Below are 22,329 nucleotides of genomic sequence, written 5' to 3'. Positions count from 1 at the left end.
CTTTATACAAGCATAAAAAAAATTGTGAGGAACCATAATAAGTATTTACCTTCAGTCTCACGGCAGACAAGTGATTTTGTTATATATGGGTATTAATCACACTCTACACTTCTGACAGTAAGTTATGTTTAATACAAACTGATAGCAGATGGATCACTGATATTGTTTTCTTCCATGCTTCACAGGTGCATTCCCATATTTGCTAGAGGAAGATAAATCTGTTTTTCCGTACACAGTCAACATGCTCCCTGCTGTCACTGTTTACATTCAGGTTGTATCATAATTTTATTTAGGTCAACAACTGCATTTGGATAACATCATCAATTTTTATTTTTTTGGTTTTGCAAGTCATTGATGATCACAAAGTTTGGGAGAAAAATAACCAATTACCTCTGTATGATGTCATTACAACCCTGGGAATAATATGTCCGAAGTTAACATTACTCACTGGAAGAGATAATTTTGGCAACAAACACACAAATGACTCTTTCAGCCTTTTATTTAATTATGTAGATGTTACCTGTAGATGCATGATATGACTGTTGTCTCACATGTCTGTAGTTATTTGTAGTGTATTAAACAGATCTTTATATGCAAGATTGCTTAGGTTAAGGATGGCATTTTTTTCTTTCATAAATATATAAAAACTTTTCTCTTTTATGAATATTAAACGCTTGTTTTCTCTTTCATAAATACAATGAATTGCTTTAATGGTTGTTTTTTTTTCAATGATTCAAATTTTTTCTGTGTTTTACTGAAAAACTTGATGCAAAAGGGATGTATATTTCACAGAAGCTGGATAATATTTTCAATGTTCCAGTTTTTCATGTTTTTTATTCCATCAACGAAAATATTGAAAAATAGAAACCTGTTAAATACAACTTTCAGGGCATTATCAAGTCACTATAAAGGGACATTTATCAGTAGATAAACATTACAAAGCTATATCAGTGATATACAGTGTGTACATACAGATGATGAGATATATCTGTAATGGAAACTGTACCTAAGATATTAGGTTTGATAACTTTTATAACACTTGCATTTTTGTTTAATTCACCATTAAGTATTTTCTATGTTACTATATTTATTATGCAAGCATTATAACGGTGCTTTTATGATATATCCTACATGTATATATTATTCCTTATTGTGCTGTGATATAGTCTAGAGTATCGTAAATAAACATGCATTAATCAATTCTGTTACCTTTTCATTGAAAACCTATGGTTGCATGATTAGCCTTGAGTTCAGTGAAGGTGGTATGATGGGACAGACCTATATGCATTGATCCATTTTTAAACTCCTTGTTCCATCACTTTTTTAGGATGTAACGTGTTATGGCATCCATCAATCCTAAACTACTGTTTTTGAATGGTCTCTTTGGAAGGTGACTGCCATTATTATCATCTTGCAAATCCTGAAAGGAAAGTGGTGTTGAGATGGGACTTCCACTATTGAGTTGTTTATGGTCAACAGGTGCTCCAACTGACTACAATACAATACGATATCTCCCACTTGTCTCTAGTGCAGGTAATGTACTAGGGATTACTTACTAGTGACGACTTTAACATGGGTCATCATACCTGTAGCTGAACAGTAACAAAATATATTACACAAATAAAATTCCTTAAAAGGTTTTTTCACTTTTAATTCAATGTATTAAGTATAAAGAAATCAATAAGTAAAGAAATGTGGACAGATAAACATGACAATTAATATACATGACTGTAACTACACTAAATAAACCGTGTCAAGAAATCCAACACATGTGTTAAGGATCAAAGTATGTATTTAAATTACGACGCAGAAACAGAAAAAAAAAATGCTAAAGTTATGATCCATCAGATTACAAATACTCTCCAGCAGGGATAAAAGCCATGGAAATGACGGGAAATGATTGATGTGTCATTCCACCCAAATAGGTCAGACAGGAGACTACCGAGTGAAAGCCTTTAAATCCTGTAACTGGTACATTTGTACATAGGAACAAAAATAGTGTGGGGCTGATCATGAATACATTATGTACTAAATTCAAATTACTAAATAAGATATTGGGTAAACAGTAACAGATTTGATGTGTCCACAATTTTCTGATAAGGATTCATTTACACAGATCCACTAAATATATTTAACAGTGACAGATTTGATGTGTTGACAATTTTCTGATCAGGGTTCATTTACACAGATCACCTAAATAATGAATTTAATCCACTAGTATTTCTTATGGTAATGGCTGTCGATTGACACATAATAACTTAGACTTAAAACTAGATATTTTCATAACATTTAAGAAACACATATACATAATGATACAATGTGAATCATGTCTGAATGCATTAAAGGCATTAACTCCATTAAGTACAAATGATAGAACTAATGCAGACATCCATATATCTAAACCTCATACTGTATAATATAGACCCTTTATCATGTATTCACTTTCTAGTTTCTGTAGTTGACTGAATATCTTATTGAACGATTAAATAACTTGAGGAATGCATGACCAACTGAATCGCGATCTGACCTACAGCTAGGTTTTATAAACATTAACAATAAAATACCTTATACATATTGATTTATATGTTACTATTTTAAGAGAAGTAAAGAATTGATATTTGTAATTTGGACTAACTCTACAAGAGAACTTGTCAAAGAATACTATAAAAACAACAATGATTTGGATGCCATTCACAAAGATTTTTTATATAATACACATAGCTTTATATAACTACATACAGCTATTTGTCACTTTTTTAAAGTTTTTTCCTTCATATCACATTGAATGGACTTGAAGACAAAAGCACTGATATCACATATTGACTAAATCTGAAAGGGAATAATGCTGACTACTAGCTTTCTTTTCCTGTGGACAATAATTTCAGAGCTTTTGTAAGGTTGTCTATGGCTGTTGGAGAATCCTCATACTGCAGGGCACTACTTGCATATTTACAGAACTTCAAGGCTTTTTGGTACTGGTCTGCTGTCAGTTGTACACCTGCTGTGAAAGAGAATGTCAAATATTTATTGTTATAAAGAAATAGATAAAACATACATAAATAGATATTAACAAATACACAGACAAACCTTATACACCATAGGGTATGTTTCCTTCACCTTGATCTTAAAGTCCAGCAGTGGTATACATGCCTATAGGTTGAGTATTTCAAATATTTCAAAATGTCAGCTCAGTCAACCTCTTCAGTAGGACATTGCAATGTGAAAATTCTTATATCATGACTGTCTTTCTCTTTTGATGCCCAGTAAGAGTGTATATGATTAATTAGGTTGGTATCTCAACTATGTCAAAAATATGACCCAGAAATTATGCCTCTTGAGGTGTGCCACACCCAAGGGTCCATACTTACATCACAAGTGTGTTTACCTCTGATACAAAGCAACTCTATATATGGTTATGGGATGGAGATTTCAACAGTTTAAAAGATACAGCCTAGAAATTAAGCCCAGAGGGGTGTGATCACACCCAGTGGACAGTCCTTACATTGTGATTGTGTTTATCTCTTGATAACCAGCTTTGTCATATATGATTTAGGGATGAGGATTTCAACTGTTTAAAAGATATAACCCAGAAACTATGTCTCTTGGGGTGGGGCACACCCCATGGCCAATTCTTACATCATGAACATGTTTATCTCTTGATGCCAATAATTGTTATCGGAGGCTATGAGGTGGGGATCTCAACAGTTTCAAAGATATAACCCATTTCCTCTATTGGGCCCCTCCCTTCCTACCCTAAGTGGCCAAGAACTGTCATTTATACAAAGTTGATCCCCTTTCACCCAAACAGGATTCTGACCATATTTGGACAAAATCCAATTATTCCTATATGAAGAGTAGGATTTTAAAGAATTAGCAAAATTTCCCCTTTTAGACACCAACCTTTAGGTCCTGGGGGGTCAGGACACACCATTTAAAAAACCAAAGTCCTTCAAAACCAAAATGAAATTTATTTGAAAGAGTTTTTTCCGCAGGACTTCACTCTATGTCACTCTTTGTAATTGACCAAATTTGGAACCTAATTTTTAATAACACCACAGCTTTATCCTCTCTCTGACATACCAGTGTTTGCAGGTGGCATCCATGAATCTGCTCCTCCTGCTGGTTGTTGTGGCTGTTGAGGTGTAGAGGGAGGAGCATGGGCCCCAGGGGGATACTGACTACCAGCAGGTGACGGAAGGTTGAGGTTCCCATAGGAGGGGTTACTACTGCCTGGCTGCTGAGGTGGGGGGCCTGGCTGCTGGGGTGGGGGGTATGAAGGCTGTTGTGGAGGAGGATATCCTGGTGCAGGGTCTGGCTTGGAGTAACTTGAAGGTCCTGGCTGAGATGTAGATGAAGTCACAGGAGCCCCACCAAATGCTCCTACAATAGACATGCATCACTAATGAACTATATTATTTCTATCAGTATACTTTATCAGTGGTAATTTGAAAAATTTATTAATAGACTATGTAATGTTTGTCCAAAAACCTGGTAACTGACACAATCTTGAATAGGAAGAAGATAATTTTCTTGATATAATGAGTGAAAAAAGGTTTGAAAGAATTAAATCCCTCAATATTTTAAAGGAAATGTTGCAAAAAAAAAGACATGTCACAATCAGTGTACCATGGAACTGGGAGAATGCTATAACTACAAACCTAAATCATTTTGTGGGAGTTAATCTTAAGTAATGGTAAACAAAAGTGGAGGGCACATAACAACAAATGGAACACAATGGTTATAGGTCATTCAACCATCCACACTGCTGAATTTTCAGTGCTTAAGTGATAGTAATAGCCTAATTTAGAGTGACTGTTTCCATATGCAGTTAAGTGACCAAATTATTTTTACCAATTACATTTTGCTATCAGTATATATCTAGGTCCAAAATCAGAAGCTTGATACTTCTTCAGAATAGTAAGTACAGGTTATTTTTATCTGAATTTACTATACTCCGAGACTTATAATACTGACCACCTTCTTGTTCATCTTCTTCCTCATTCAATGGACCAGGGACAGGTGTTTCTCCGTTTTTCAGACACCTATGTATGTAGGCTGCTTTCCATTTTGCATACTTTTTGTTCTTTTCAATCTTAAAAAAAACCCATAAATATACACAATGTATATGAAAATGAAGCTCTTTGTTGTAGTTTGACAAATTTTAGATTCCCATGTTTCTGACAGCTGTGGACCAAGAATGGCTGATTTAGTATGAGCGAATATGAATAAAGGTTTTGGTAATATGTTTTCTTCAAAAATAGCGAGGAAAAATTTATGAAGATAAGAAGTAACCCTCCAGCAGTTTTCATTACTTAGTAAAAATGTACTGGTAATTAAGAATGAAATAAAATGAACTTACATCTTCGCTTGGTTCTCCAAACACACTTAAAACATCAAACAGCATACCCGAGGAATAAAAAGATTTCACAACATTCCTGAAAAGTAAACAAAACTAATCATTCTTTGACTCTTCTCAATGATTAATTCTAAACCAACACTGAAAGTTTGTTGTCTTACTAAATTTCTATTCAAGTACAAACTGTACAATAATGAAATAAATAAAATAAATGTTTGAAAAGCTGGATATAATGATTTCACATTTCCATTATGTTCATCATTTTTTTTTCACTTTTCAACAAATAATCAATAGGCAGACAGGCACTTGAAACAAACTTACTTGTTAAATCTACCTGCTCTGTCCTCATTGTCTGCAAACAAGAAAACTTTGAGGGCATAGTCCTCCACATGGGCTTGTCCGACTACCTCATTGGTAATTGCCTCATCTTCAGTTGATGTCTTCATCTACAAATACATTCAGCTTAATGAAATGTTGAATAAAACTTCAGAATCAAAACTGAAATTATCCCTTCCATGCATCTTTATAAAGTGACACTTCATAAATATCATGGTATGTATGACTGTAAATTTTGTGTTGTGAAACTTGTATGACAGATTGTGGATCTTCTCCATTTCTTTGTGATACATTTGATTTACATGTATAAAGGCGATCATCAGCAATTTAAGAAAATCTAACAGGCTATCACAAATACACAAAAAATTAAATGGAGCATGATGAGCATTACCTGTTCCATATAGTCCATCAATGTCACTAGGAACGTTCGACATTCAGGAGACTGTCTGTCTATTTCCATTCCCTTCTGCATTGCGTACAATCGACCTAAATTTTCAGAAACAAAATTTAGATAAACAAAATTAAAATCAATAATACCAAATAAACAAATTTTATTTATATTGGAGCTGATGACCAATGAGTTGAAAAATTCATTTTATATTTCTTTAGTTTCCAATCTGCTGATATTAGTTTCTCAGCGAAATATAGAACATTTTGGAAATGGGTACAATTGTTGTGTCAGTTTACTTTTCAGTAGGTTTTTAAATTAGATTTTGTAATAGCAGCCATTACCAAAATGTGCTTGAAACTGTGGTTGGTAGAAAAAATGTTGATATATTTAGCTATAATGACCATCAGTTACTTTGACAGTTATGTAGGTTAGCAGAGATATATTTCATCCATCACACTGTTGTAAATTACATTTTCTTTTATGTGAAACATTGCCTGAAAGCTAAATCATGCACAGGGGGCTTAAATCCTGTGTGTTTACATGTATATAGCTAGGAGTATTCTCTCTATTGACCACAGCCAAGAAAAAACTTTAAACCACCAATACCAGCATAGATATGGTAGTCAGAACCCTTTGGACTACAGCATAGAGTATGGCTGTAAATGTATTCTTTCAGCATTTTACAGAATGATGAGCATTCCGATATCAATTCAAATTCAATTCTGGATTTTTGAGTTCTTGGAATATCATAATAAATATTAAACACCATTATGTGATCTTATCATCTAAATTAAGGTATAGTGCTATTTGCTTCATAACATGTTCTGCTTCAGGAGTTGTAGTAAAGACATATACAGTTAGATGTAGTTTAATTTCAACATTGCACAGTTAAAAGCTGGGATGGTTGTTTATAAGTTGGTGAGGAAAACCTGGTGTGTGTAGCTTAAGAAATTGTTGGCTCTGTAAATGTAGCTGTCAGAAAGAGATAAGGGTCGGGCGGTACAGTATGATTATGTATACAGGTAGTTATGCAGTACACTGTGATTTTGTATATAGATAGTTATAAGTGATGCTGTTAGCCTGTGGTACTAACTTAAAATTATGGAATATGCTGTTGCATTCTTCAGTGATTTTGACTCATGATTTTCCTGGTGAACTCCCTCAAATTTTGCTGTCTCTTAGTAATGGTACTAATAACAATTTTGGACAAATCACTGATTATTTCGATAACATGACTCATAATCACTCACAATATTATGTACAGGCATCAGCAGTAAATAACTACCGAGATAGTCATTCACGACTTTCAGGACCATGATAACAGCACCAAGTCCTTGTGATACTTACAGTAGTATGCCACAACTGGATCCCGTTTGTCATGTTCTATGGCTGTCTTTAAGTAATGCTGTAAAGCTTTAAGTTTAGCAGGGAGTGGAGGTAAACTCGACATTGTTACCAGTTTCTTCCTAGACAGAACTATCTAATAAGTCAACACGAACAAGAGTTACTCCAAAGGGAGCTAACTCCTTTCACCATACACGAAAATGTACTCGTAACACCACTACAATGTCTTGTGAAAGCGGTGTCGGGATTTAGTGTCTTATTAGTTATATGACTTTCATTGTTAGAATTGAATTGATAATTTATTTGGAGATAAATACGTCCAATGTTTCAGTGTCTTTACTAACAATAGTCCATATCAGGAAAAAAATGCACTTTAACTTCATTGTCGATTTCGAAGACCACTAGATTATTAGATGAGGGTCGGATAATACATTGCAGACCCCTTCTTTGATCATGATCTAATCAAAGTTGATGAACAGACTCCAAATTCCTACCAAGCCCATCTGCCAAAATTAACGCATCGTTTTAAAAAAAAATATGATTTAGCACACCAAATTCAGTATGGCTGCGCATGACAAAGGAAACATTTGACTGAACGGAGATTTTGAGGGGAATGTAAGACATGGCCAGTTTTGTCACACAGAGAGAATTGCATATTTTCTTTTAAATGTGTTATTGGTCCTTAGAGGATATTTCAAGATGGCGTTGACGAAGCACTCATAGTCTTCCCCTTTATGATTTCGTCAGACCTTCTGAACATAGAAGACAAGCTAGAGTGCGAAGGACACGCATTTTAAACTTAAATTGAACATAAAATTGCGCATTTTGAAAAATGTACATGAGTAGAATAAAAAAACAGGAGAGGTGTGAGAACAGCTGGAATCAGTTCATCTTTGAAGACGTCAACAGAAACACTGTAATGGCCGCAGGAAGGGCATTTCATTAGACAATGGTGTGCAGAAAGAAGGACCATTTGACGACGTCATTTGTTGCAGATTTACGTCCATCCCGCGGGGTCACAGCCACTTTCGCTCTCTGCACCCTGGAACATGTCACGGCAAAATTGAAGGTTCCACATGCGACACATTGAAGACAGGACGAACAGACTAGTTTGATCATTTGATGTCCATCAACGAATATCGAGGTACATTGTAATGGCTTTAAAGTTGAGTGTCGCTCCATTGTAATCTTTAACTGCAGCGTATCAGCCTCTGATTGGTCAGTTGTTTTTTTCTCTTCTGCTGGAATATAGAATCAAATTACTTTGCTTGTGTTATGGTAGTTATTGTATATATATATATGTATCTAGCGGCATGTCGTTGACCCCCCCCCCCCCCCCCCACCACCACCACCACCCCACCCCCTTCTTTTTGTTAAGGTTTTTTGTTGTTTTTTTATTGCGTTAACGTGGTCGCGGGTGTCCGGGAATTCCCATACACACACACACATGTGTATCATTTATACTAAGTTGGGCCACACTAGTAAGTTTTGGCCTTGTTAATGGGGTTTGAAATCAGTGTCACCACCAAGTACTTAAAATTGGCGGCAGAGCTTATATTACAACAAGTGGTTTTGTAGCGTGTATGACTGATAGTGAGGTAAAATTATTGGAGTGAAAAACCATTGGCCAATCTACTTCTCACCTGGCAACTGCTTCAAGGTCTGACTGAAGTTGTTTACTGTCACTTCGTAGGCAGTGTCTTAGTTGGGATTCACATGATCGGGATTTACAGAATCAATGTTGTAGATCATAAAGGATTTATTTGATTCAAGATGTGACATTTCATTACTGGTTATTATATGTTCAATGATCTTACAACATATGTAGGTCAGGGATAAAAGACGATCATTTCCCGGATTATGCTTTCCGCCGTTTTTTTTAATGATGACGCCATTTTTGTTAGGTTCCAGGCCAGTGGTGTTTCTTTTGTTTTAAAACGGTGATTATGATGAAAATTAATGCACTTTATGTTATTGCAGTTGTTTCAGTATACGACCACTAATATTATCTGGCCCACTGACCTTGTGAGGGTCAAGGTTGAGTAGATGTTTTTATTGGACACGACTGAGGCTTCAGCATGTTGACAGGAAGTGACTTCTGTATCCGGCTAAATGGTATTATAAGGTGCTTATGTGTCTATCGTATAACCTTTGAGATAGAATGTGGTAGACCCTTCTAGTGGACTTTTAGTTCTTCAAATATCAAATTACGAAATGTATTGTATTATGGAGCCAGTGCACCTACCCATTTATATTTTTAAAAATATTTTTATCACTTCAGATTTTTCTCAGACTACTTCCAGGTTTCAAAGATTTGGTCCTGAACAACATCGACGAGTCCCAGAATGACGAAACAGCTGTATGATGTAGCATCACTGACGAGTCCCAGAATGACGAAACAGCTGTATGATGTAACATCAACGACGAGTCCTAGAAGGACGAAACAGCTGTATGATGTAGCATCAGCTGTATGATGTAACATCACTGACGAGTCCTAGAAGGACGAAACAGCTGTATGATGTAGCATCACTGACGATTCCTAGAAGGACGAAACAGCTGTATGATGTAGCATCACTGACGTGTCCTAGAAGGACGAAACAGCTGTATGATGTAGCATCACTGACGATTCCTAGAAGGACGAAACAGCTGTATGATGTAACATCACTGACGTGTCCTAGAAGGACGAAACAGCTGTATGATGTAGCATCACTGACGATTCCTAGAAGGACGAAACAGCTGTATGATGTAGCATCACTGACGATTCCTAGAAGGACGAAACAGCTGTATGATGCAGTTGGATTTATTATTTTGTTCTACGTAATTAATTCTAAACTGTGTTTAAAGGTAATGCTAACGTATGTCATTTGTACAACATTTAGAAGCAACCAAGATGGGTATTGTTGTCGTTATTTCACCTCGCGATGCAAAATACCTGGATTGATGAACAACTGTTTCATTTTTTCGTTATTTCGTGTTATATGTATTGTTTGTTTCGTTCTGCTGCTGCAATAAAACGATGTTTAGCGTGTCAAAAAGGGATATCCTCGTTATAGCTATTTCCCGCGAAATAACAGTACGTGTAACACATCATTTGTATATGCCAAAGTGTTTTCGTATGAAGACGAAACAGTCAACGTCCCCGAGAAGTTAAATTGTGACCAGCGCCTGTGGGAGAGCTAACTCTATATAGTAATTATCGTTGTATTTAGTTTTTGATTGCTGGCAGACATCATATGAAATGATGATGGATTTGGCATTAAAACAGAAAAAGGGGCAGGTGTTTGTTCTGGGAGGATAATTAGGCAGTGACTGCTTTGATGCGATGACCCAGTAGCCGTATATGTACTAGTCACCAGTGTTTATTTACATTCACCATTGTTAAATAAAACACAGAACACATGTGCACAACGGTTTGAATGCTACATAGCGTAGCGGGAGTATAAATGGGAACAATTATAAGCGGGATGTGGACTTGTGGTGCTCCCAGCATCAGTAACCTATAGTCGCTAGCTGATGGGGTGTTCAGGGAGCGCAGTTGTCGTCAACAGACATGCGTCATTGACGCTGTATTTCTATCCTGTGTTACATAAAGGAAGGAAGTAGGATAGTTTCATATTGGGGCTTAAGTTATTAAGCGGAAGGACATGTATATAGGGATGAGCTAAAATACTTCAATATCCACTGCTTGAAGCTGTCATTCGGGAAAAAGTCGGTCGATGGTCCATCGTAACCATTCAGTGTACACAGAGCTGATAAAGCATTAAAGGCATTGACGTTACTATTTCTTATATCCAGAATGGAGACACCAATATTGGATCCCAACGATCGCCAAGGTTAGTAATCCTTATATAGCGATATACACATCGTACACACCCGAACTGAGGATCTATTTCAATGCTTTTATTTCCATCTCTTATCTCCATGTCTGGTCTAATTTTCCATCCGACGGCTTCTGATCTCCCTAATTATTACTTATAATACTATTTGATATGTAAATACGTGTACTGTATCTAGTCGTTCTTATTGGATTTTGTATAGTCCTTTTTCTGTGTAGTGATAGTGCTGTAAACCGCACGGGTCCATCCATGTGCCTTTTCTAATCAGAAGCTTGATGATAAGGTAAACTACAGTTTGAACAGTCGATCTAGACATACCAGATTCGATATTGATAGAAGCACTGGCTTTATAACACCAAGGCACGTGGCGAGGCGTTGTGCTATACATAGTGAATCTGCATGCAGACGAACTAGGCCCTTGACAAAATTTCCATAAACGCGTTTGTTTCCTAATATCGCTGCGCTTTGAAAAACTGAATTAAGATATCAAATTTCCGAAAACCAACTACATTTGATCTTTTGGTATTGAAATGATTCTTTATTCCTGGGTACACGTGAACAAAAGTTTTCCGCTGCCTAGTCGACGATCGATAGAGGAACAGAGGAATACCATTGTGAAAACGGGAAGCTAGGATATGCTTTTCTCACGTTTTTCAGTATTCCGAAGTTTTGATAAGGCCACATAACAAAGGTCATCTAAAATATTTGAGAGAGGAAACACGGAAGATACATGTATATATTTTACGTAACAAAGATTAAGGAAATTAATAGATATGTGCTTTATCTAGCTAAAAACGATTGCTTAACAAGTTATTTGGGAAGACAGTCTAGTGCTGTTATTAGCCCCATTGTTGCGTTGCTGGGGATCATAAAGAAAAAAGAACAGAAGAAAAAGATTAACTAAACGATTATTTCTATACCGTTGGTGTAGAATATCCGGGATCTGTATTGAATATTCTTAAGCCGCCAAATTTGTATTGTCATGTTAAAGGGATGATTATTGTCTCAAAAACCGTCAAGGCATCGTCCGTAACTTTGAGGTGCAGTATTAAGCGTGACATTAAAAACTGAAATCTGTTATCTGTTTTCATTCTGATGTCACAAACTCGTGTAAATTGTCTGCATCCTACGAACAGATAAATCAGTACTTTAAAACGGTAAGCTAATTTATAATCTCTGTATGATGTAGAGAGAAATCTCAACTCGTTAGTAAGACTTGGGCATGCTGCGTGCTAGACGTCAGAACACTTTTCCTGGTCTACTTCAGACCTATAGAAACAGAGGATGTTGTAAACACGAGTGCCCACGTCATTAGGAAATTACTGTATGTGTACTACAAATCATCAGTATTAAACAGAATTGACTCGAGTATAAGATTATGTAAAGGGTTGGAGATTTACTTGTAACCAAAATAAAAAAGATGCAATATTTGCCAAAGATAAGCGTTAAAAGTCTTTGAATTATATTTATTACATAATTCATATGTTTGGCTCTGACTTTGTGTCCTACATAGGCTACAGCATAAAATTATGTTTATTTGTGTCATGTAGCATAAAATGATGTTACTTTGTTTCCTACAGCACAAAATGATGTTACTTTGTGTCCTACAGCACAAAATGATGTTACTTTGTGTCCTACAGCACAAAATGATGTTTATTTGTGTTATGCAGCATAAAATGATGTTACTTGGTGTCCTATAACATTTATTACATCAGTCCATTATACGGCAGGCGAGGCTGAGGATCGTTGAATTTGTGGATGTATGGATATTTTTGTGTGACAAATTCAGTGACGCGATCCAATAGTGAAACATATGTAATCCATTCAGCTTTAGTGTTTATCGAGCCATGAAGTTGGGTATCGGCCAATTGGTTTAGGGTCGAGCATTACTTGAATTCACCAAAAAGCGTGTATAGCAACAGAGTTGATCTTCATATGTTTCTATAGGTACAATGTTTTCTGTATAACTTCATCAGCCCAATACCGATTCGATGAATTATATTTGTTATTACAGGAGGAAAGGCGTTTGGTTTATTGATGGAAGAGAAATTAAAACTACTGGAGAAAATCAATGAGGTAAGTAGAAAATTGTTCCAATAACATATAAGCAGTTGATAATTTTTCATATTCGATGGAACCTTTCAGGATGTCGCACACTGAATTTTATAATGGTTCATCAAAAGTGTTATGGTCACCATGGTGATCTCATTGAGAAATATTCTTTTTCTCTGAGCGACATGAAGCTGGACGCTTTTGATGCTCGATAGTTTGCCTGTTGGTTCCCTTGTTGTATACCGTCTTCTCGTTTGAGAACGTGACATTACTTATTTGGATTGAGCAAGGTTTACATGGCAGGTGTCGTCGATGAAGCAGAAGACGCTTACTCTTCCGGAACACATGGTCTTATCCTCATTGTACTTTTTCAGGGGTCTCCGTGTGAATCTTTCTTTTATTCATTTTTTGATCTAGTTTTATTGAATTTGAGTTTGAACTGTGATTATGTCTCCATGTTGCTTTTTTTCTTGATGTTTTTATAATTTGTTGTCAAAATGATTGTGTCTTGTCAATGTCTTTAGCAAGACACGTTGTCCTAATTACTCGGAATGAAATGCGACGAGTTTTCAGTATGTTTTTTTTCTGTAAGGAAGCTACCAGCTATTACATGGAGATTCCACCTCAAAATGATCATGGCTGTTCTCATGGCGATAAACCCTGCAAATCTTAAGTTCCAATGGGTTGGTTTGTCGTTGTTATAAATTATTATAACAACTATTTAGAATTACATGTTTAGTCACTTGATTCCCATCTAATGACCTCAGATAGACATAAAAACACAGACTGAAGTACTGCCCTATCGTTTTCGTCTCATTGCTTGTCTCACAGGAGAGGAATATTTAACAGAAAAAGCAGAACAGGAAATCACTATACACTCTTGATATAGTGCTAAAAGTCAAGTATCAAATCATAAAATGAACGTTTTACGTCAACCATTGTCAATTTTCTCAAGCAGCTTGACATGTGTAACGTGAGGCTAGGATGTGGACAAACTAGGAAACACGTTTTCTGCATATAATTCTAATTATACCGTCAATTTTCAGGGACGGAAACGTTGAAATGATAGTAAGAAGTAGAATAGTATGACATGTATAAAGTTCCGGAAAGCAATGCACTAGGCCTAGTTATTCAACAATTTTCTATTTATATCTTTTTATTTATCAAAAATATTAGATATTTATTTTCAACCTTGGTTTTGTAATTTTGTCCGACATACTCTATGCACGGACTTTTTATGTGTAAGCCCAGACTTTTTCTTTCCATGGAAGCTACGCCCCATAATTACCTGTTTTCTTTCTATCAGGTACAATGTGCATCATATAATTTCTAACCATTTCTGTACTTTTTGCAGGAATTTAAAGACGATGATACTTACAAAGAAATGGAGGATCTGGAAGAGAAACTCAATCAATATAAAGGTCAGCTTTCTAGTCAAATATTACAAAGAAATACAAGGGGAACGATAGAGTGATCAGGTCAAATTTGAGAGAAGTTCCAAATTGATGTAAAAGCTTGTAATATTTTTGTTCGAAATTGGTGACAACATGTTTAAATTTCTTTTTTAATGAGCCCATGTTTCCCAAATTTCCTGAACTTGAAACGCATTTAAGATAGGGACTAAACATAAGTGTCGATGTTATATGGTGGGTTTTATAATATGATTTAAATAAGAAATATTACGAGCCTTTAGATGACTGAAATAACAAATAACGATATTTAACAATTTAAACTAATATCATATGAAACGGAGTGCAATATTTTACAATCACATAAAATTTCTGAAAAAAGTGAAAATTCTAAAATCAATTTCACTGCAATACCAATGAAATCTGTATGTGTTCTAAATCGATTTATCTCAAATGAGAGCCAGCATTCGAGGCGAATAAGATGCAGAGGTTTGGGATACGTGGTTGGGGTAGGTTGGCATACTTTTAGTCACCTTCTCTCAACATGCAGTGGTATATAGCAAACCCTTAACTTGAAGGAGACATAATTGATTTATAAGAAAAAGTAAGAGAAATCTATGCATATTTTCTGATTTTTTATGGCAGTCTTGTGGTTACAGGAAACACTATATGAAAAAAGGCGATACAGTGTATGGGTAAAAATGGGAAAGTCCAATATGTAAGAGGAAATAGTACTGCGATTATTTCTGTTGACGGATTGCCACATATGTATATACCCTAATGCACACAAAGTTGAAATAACGGCAGCTATGAGACCGATCCCTAATATTGTGTGTGCCCTCCCCGAACAGCTATAGTGTCTTATTCAGCGTAGCACGGAGTTCACAAGAACATTAGTGTCATGACATGTTCCAGGGGGTTCGGAGAGCGAAAGTGATCGTAATCCCTGGAGTATCGATGATGTCGGTAAATGCGTTGGCCAATTGGCAGATGTCATTTGGGTTGTTTGCTTAATTCCGATTTGGGACATACTGAGGCTATATGGAGGCTTATAAATAAGGAAGATGTTCTGGGTTGCAAGAAAGTCCCCACAAACTCTTGCAACGTTTTTGAATAGTGTTATCATGATGGAAGTCAAAAGGTACCTTATAATGGAAGCCATGACACGAATTCTAAAGATCTCAACTCGATAGCGCACAGCCGTTAAATTGCCGTTAGTTGTCATTAATAGTGTCTGTAAACCATGAGAAATTTCTTCTCAGACCATAGTCTACCCATCCCCAATCTATCGTTCTCCAAAACACTTCGACGCCGGTACACACATTGACAGCAATCTGATCGAAATAACGTGAATCGAGATACAACCGTGAAGAGCATAGACCTCCAACGTCTCATAGGGAGACATCGTTAATAATAACATATTTTGAGTTTCAGAAGGTAACATGTTTAGTATAAGAATACTAATCTTCCACTCGGCCCTCCAAAATGATTAATCATCAACAAATACTAACAATCAGGTACATGTTCAGTCAACAATCGCAAACGACGTGGGCGTTGATTTGCCTCTCGCAGTCTATTTCTCAGTTTTCGGGTCGATTTGACGCTTTTTTTCACCAGTGGTATTTGGTGCTGTTTTGGCTGCCGTTAATTGTGGCCTGATTGACCAGAATCTCCTGTCACGTCAATGTGCAAACCTAATGAACCGATCTCGACGTCGCGATGTTACAGATGGACGTCGAGATCTCGGTCTGTCATTGACTCTTCTGAGTCACAAACTAACCGACTTAGAGTCGATTTGTGAACTCCAAATTGAGTAACGTCTGCTTTTGACACATTCGATACTCCAGCGGTTACGATCGCTTTCACTCTCTGATACCCTGGACCATGTCATATATCAACATGAAATAACTTGATTGGTTCCAGGAGATAACAACTGACCAATCACAGGCTGATACGCTCGTTTTGAAGGTTACAAAAGATCAACATCCAGCTTTAAAACTATGACAGTATTTTGTTATATTCCTCTTAATTTCTACACCACTAAGTTTATTCGTTACAAAATATTTTGTGGTTAAAGGAGTTACTGTTCTTTATCCCTTCAATAAACATCGCGTTAAGAGTTAGTACGGAAATGATTAAATAGCTTATTTCTGTGTGTCTTGATGGTAAACAACAAAGGTGCAGAACCGTACACGTAAACTAGGTGTAGAGACCACGAATTCCGAGTATAATTGTAGTATTGCACGTGAGTTTACTCTTCAATATAGAAAGTCTTTAGTGATAAAATATATTAATTACAGCCGTTGTTTTTGTTATAGAGAAGTTCCTCGAGTTTGACCTCGACAATTCTGGAGACATAGGTAGGTCTTTTGTTGACAGTGATCAGGAAAGTATCATAACGTAAAATAATCAGTAGTGACAATTATGTCTCTAAAGTATTTAAGAAAAACGCAGCTAATATAAAAAATCTAATAGATTGGTTACATTCTAGGAATATTTTCTGTGTTGTAACAATATCAGGACTGGCATTAGATTTCGTCAGGATATAATCTGTATATAAATTCATACAAGCCTGTGTTCCATGAAAAACATAGAGTACGGTTGGTTTTTAATCACTTGTGTAGTAAAATCCCGATATTCACCCTACATAAAACTTCTACAACTCTTCTCCATCATACAACAGATTTACTGGCACTGACAAGGATGTTGGAAAGACTGAATGCAACTAAAACACACTTGGATGTGAAGAAAATAATGGACGAGGTTGACACGACGGGCACGGGAACAATATCGTACAAGGAGTTCGTCACGATGATGTTGGGCGGCAAGAAGTGTATCCTCAGGCTGTAAGTACCCGGGCACTTGACATTTATTAAGTAGGTAGTAGTGTACATGTTAAATAGTTGTAGGTCATCTATAATGTACAAATGTGATTGCAACTTTCACATTTCTATCACATGTACCTAGCACCAAGGCACTGGATTTTTTATTTATTTATTTATTTTTTTTTTTTTTTTTTGGGGGGGGGGGGGGGGGGCGAAAGGGGATGGGTGGGTGGTTCTTTACTGTTTTCCTCTGCTTACCGTCATTTCAATAATAGTTTCAACGAGTGCAGTCTTCTTGAAAAATGCTACGTACTTATTTAACCATTAAATATCGGTCCGATTGTATTCATTGTCAGTTAGGACGTCATGATTATTTATCTGGCTCCCAAATTGCTTTCATATTGACAATAAATACAATCACGGATATTTAATATTGTTTTTCCCATTCAGTTTTTTTTCACCTCTTTCGATCAATTTTTATTTTCCTCAGCTGCATCTTAGTGTTAAAATTGCAGCCTTACTATCACTGCCGAGTCCTAAAAGGACGAAACAGATGTATGGTGCAAGTTAATTCATTATTGGATTTTACTGTATATAGCTGTTGATATTTTCTTTTATACAATCTCGTAATCAGTCGTACAGTCAAAGGTTTCCGGTTAGCCGTCCAGTTTGGCTATGGGCTAATCTGTATGACCTTTGAAAAATGCATATATCCAACAAAGGCGTTAACATGTACGATTTCAAAATGGACCTAACGATTGCCATATTTAAAAGATATAATTACCCTAGGCGTGGTAATTGGGTAGATGCTTACAAAATGTGTATGTTGTTAATGTACGAATTTATGTTAACGATATTTCAGGATATTGTTTTTCGAGTCTGCTGGACAGGAACCCGAGAAGCAGAAAGGCGTGGCACCACCCCGTACTCTCGACTCTCTGCCGTAACGTCTGACATAAATAGACCATTCCAATCTGTGGAAAGTCCATTGATCGTGCTAGCGTTTATGTGTCTGGAATACGCTAGTAAAGTGTTCTTATTATCCGAAACATCATATTTCCCAATGTCATTTTGCGTAATCTGACATCTTCTAAATTATTCACAATTTAAGCGCGCAATTTCCTCTACAGAAGTCTTGCTAGGTTGCATGAATGGTTTTCGATGGTATCAACTTTCCAGACGTTTAATTTTCAATCCACAGACGGACTTCATACATTTACTTTCTAGAGTTTGGAAATAGTTTCCCCAGTCGTTACAACCTGCTTTATTCACCCGAAACAATTACTTTTCATTGAAAAAGCTTAATCATCACCCATATAAGAAACATGATTTATAATTTACCATTATAACCCATATAAGGAATATGATTTATAAATGACAATCATCACTCATGTAAGGAAAATTATTTATAATTAACCATCATCATCCATAAAAGGTAATGATTCATAATTGACCATCATCACCCATATAAGGAATATGATTTGTAACTGCCATTTTGTAATAGATCATTCACGTCTAATATGTATACATTGTGTATAGTAATGAAGCAATATATTTTCATTAACTGTCGTTCTCAACAATTAGATATGTACACTGTTGTTTTTATATAGTTGTCTGCCATATCATACTTTCATGAATTAAATTAAATATCAGTGCGATATGTATTAAAGTGGAATGTTGTTTATAGTTACATAGCATCACAAGTAGTCCATCAAGGACAAGACTCCAACAAGGAACCATTAAAATGTACACTGACTGTTTCCCTATATTTAGCTACACACATTATACAATGAAATACAAAGAAAGTGCGAACGTCGCAGTTAGTTCCGTTTCAGAGATATTGTGAGTTATGGGAAATTTTTGCCTTTTACTCAACGGCGATCGCCTCGACATGGGTAGCCCACATCTGTGACGTCATAATACCAACGCTCTCAAAACAGCCCTAGAGAAATCATTTTCGGTCCCATCATTTTCCTTATACCTTACTGACAAGATTGAGACGAATTGCAGTAACTCTACCAGGAAGTTCCCATCGTGTGTTCGATATGCGGGCTTTTTGGCTACCTGTGTGATGTATTCTGTTGACACATACTTCTGTAGGCTATGTTTAAAGTGCTACATAATAAAGAAATGACTTTTTAACAGATTCAATTATGAGTTTTCCCATCTGAGTAGACGACGTACTGTATTTGGGTGCCTGATCATTCGAGATCTGACGTCGAATAAATCTGTTTTCATAATTCTTGAATCTAGCGACGGTAAATATTATACTTTTAAAAATTTTCCTCTGGAAATTATGACGAACCCTTAATTTATACAACACAAGCTGACAACTGGATAAAATTCAAATTAACAAAAGCGTATCCACCGCTCATATCTTTTGAAATGCAGATATGCTATATTAGAACAGATACTCTAGGGCAAAGATCTATGCTCACAATGAGAGGCCACAGGTGTATTTCAATCTGCAATTATAAAAAGCCTGAGACTGAATAAGCAGGGACGTATAATACAGTATTATACGTCCCTGGAATAAGTATGTAGTATTTGTGATAATATATCTGGAATAGTTGAATTAATTAGAGGTAAGGAAGTATACTTGTGATATGTACTAACCAAATTAAGGAATTTAGCAGAGAGAGCTGTCCATTTAAGTCTCACAAAGATAAGTAATACATCAATAAGCCATCTGATCAAACTTGCACATTTCAAACATCAATATTTTTCTTCAAATTAGTCCTTACACATTTCCTCATTATAATCACTGAGGCTATTGTTGTAAAATGGAAACTTGAAAGAAGCATAACCTACACCAATCCACTAACTTCAAGTCCAGGTTACCCCATCCCCACCTATTGATATCCCACTGATCTCATTGGGCCTCTTGTCATTTCAGCAAGTGACACATGTGTTTAGTGGTATCTACACCTTTCACACCTTAATAGACTAAAAAGTGGACTGAGATGATTTAATTAAACCAAGATTCTGTATCATAACTTGTGTATATTGCATGTATATAAAGATAAATGCAACCTCAGGATTCACTTATTATTTTGTGATAACTATAATTACTGAAATATTGTATCAAAGTCTGATATAATTCAGCATCACATAAAGAAGTATCTTAAATAAATCAAATACTTTAATTGTCCAATCTAACATAGAGGAATATATAATAATGTTAATTTGTCATTATGCTATATACATATTTTGTCATTCATCTGATCATTAATCAAAAACAGCAGACACCAAAGTTGAAGTTAGTTTAAAAATACTGATACATTTTTGTATTTTTGGACAGAAGTTGTACCATGGTATGTTACTTTGAAATACAGAAATTCTTACAGGAAAACATACAGTAAATTCCTCATCAGTGCTCAGAAGCTGTTTATAATACTACCAGGCTTTGACACCCTGGAGTCGCCGTTTGGTTTCAATTATACTCACTAGTAAATTTAATTAAGCTTCTTGTACTTATAGTAATCCCTGTGAAAACGTATGAGAATGAACATTGTGTTTATTGGATACAATGCTGTTTGGAAATCTCGCTGTAAACCTTAATTCAAATATCTTCAAACTAAAAAACACTGTAGCATATAATAACCAGAGGCCAAAGGACCTTCACAGTCACATGAGTTCTATAAATGCTGTAACTTGTTTTGTTTTAAAGCAGGAAATTAAGAATTACCAATTATATTATACATTTACATGTAATTTAAATGCAATATATGCATTAAAATAAAATATTGATTCATTCCATGTTTTTAATTCTAAGCCAGTTTGAATTATTTTGGATGGAAGTTTAAATGTCATGTTCAAAAATGACACTTGTTTAGATGAATTAAAGTAAAGTTAACACCCTCCTCAGGGTAAAGAAACTGAACATCCGTCCATCATGAGCTATTTGATTCTACCACTTTGAAAGATTTTAAAATGTCAGTCAACTTGACTCCTTTTTTCCCCCGCCCCTTCAGTCCCTTGACATGGGCACCATGATATAGTTAATATAGCTAACTATTCTGCTTCATCTTCTACTTAAAAGGATTCTTCCCAACTCCAAGGATCGTAACTAATTCAGGTGTTCCTGAGAAGTCCTGCGTTACCTAAGAATCCTGTAAGAATGGGCAGACAAAAGAAACAAGTATTGTTTAGAAAAATACATGCTCCATACTGACTCTTGCAAGCTGCGCTGTAATGATTCATATGTATTAATTTTCTTAAAAAAGGTAACAGTGACCTTGCCCTATCAACCCTGAAACTCCAGCTCGTCTGAGATCATTTGGTGCTTTATAAGTGTGTGGGTGTCATAAGAATCCCTCAGGGAACAGAGAAGCTAGAGTGCTGACAAGGATTTTCTAAAAATAGTACATGTAATAGTGACCTTGAACCAAAAGTCCTGATACTTGAACTTGTCCAAGATGTTTTGATGCTCAATGAATTTGATCAGAACCCCTCAAGGAATGAAACTGCAACAGTATTGACAATCTTTCACAGATGCAGGACGGATGGACTGAGAGGAAACTATTGCTCTACCCCTCTTTCCTTCTCTTCCCCCCTCTCCTTCCTTCTCCATTATTATGGGGCCCAAGAGAGCTGTAAGCTTTGACAAACTTGAATGCACCATTGAAATGTTTACAAAAACAAAAACATCTAATTGCAAGAAATTAGGAAAAGAAAAACACATCATTTCATGTTCATCATTCAGAATACTGGCTTTTACACGTAAATACATAAAACATACAGGGTATTTAATGGTTTCCTATTGAATTAATGACAGAAT

General features: G+C 35.8%; 2 protein-coding genes across 3 annotated transcripts; one reads left to right on the top strand and one right to left on the bottom strand.

Moving 5' to 3' along the window:
• Positions 1–1,630: 1,630 nt before the first annotated feature.
• Positions 1,631–7,565, bottom strand: LOC132561312 (vacuolar protein sorting-associated protein VTA1 homolog). Of its 2 annotated transcripts, none has more exons than XM_060226035.1 (7): positions 7,431–7,565; positions 6,084–6,178; positions 5,678–5,802; positions 5,360–5,435; positions 4,975–5,092; positions 4,081–4,380; positions 1,631–3,001 (listed from the first exon to the last, which is right to left on the bottom strand). In XM_060226035.1, the coding sequence occupies exons 1-7, from the start codon at positions 7,531–7,533 to the stop codon at positions 2,853–2,855; spliced, it is 966 nt and encodes a 321-aa protein (XP_060082018.1). In that variant the 5' UTR covers positions 7,534–7,565; the 3' UTR covers positions 1,631–2,852. The 2 variants fall into 2 exon arrangements, with proteins under 2 accessions (XP_060082018.1, XP_060082019.1); XM_060226036.1 differs by having other exon boundaries at positions 1,631–2,998.
• A 2,920-nt stretch (positions 7,566–10,485) lies between these two features.
• Positions 10,486–19,218, top strand: LOC132561307 (allograft inflammatory factor 1-like). The gene is made up of 6 exons (XM_060226027.1): positions 10,486–11,260; positions 13,278–13,339; positions 14,670–14,736; positions 17,043–17,084; positions 17,408–17,570; positions 18,412–19,218. Exons 1-6 carry the CDS (start codon positions 11,224–11,226, stop codon positions 18,494–18,496), a joined length of 456 nt encoding a protein of 151 aa, XP_060082010.1. The 5' UTR covers positions 10,486–11,223; the 3' UTR covers positions 18,497–19,218.
• Positions 19,219–22,329: the final 3,111 nt, after the last annotated feature.

This window comes from Ylistrum balloti, unplaced genomic scaffold, assembly GCF_031769215.1.
Source record: "Ylistrum balloti isolate Yb309-2 unplaced genomic scaffold, AGI_CSIRO_Ybal_v1 Utg371194, whole genome shotgun sequence".
Taxonomy (NCBI): Eukaryota; Metazoa; Mollusca; class Bivalvia; order Pectinida; family Pectinidae; genus Ylistrum; species Ylistrum balloti.
The sequence above is the reverse complement of the archived record's forward strand: the minus strand, read 5'-3'. Positions and strand labels throughout refer to the sequence as shown.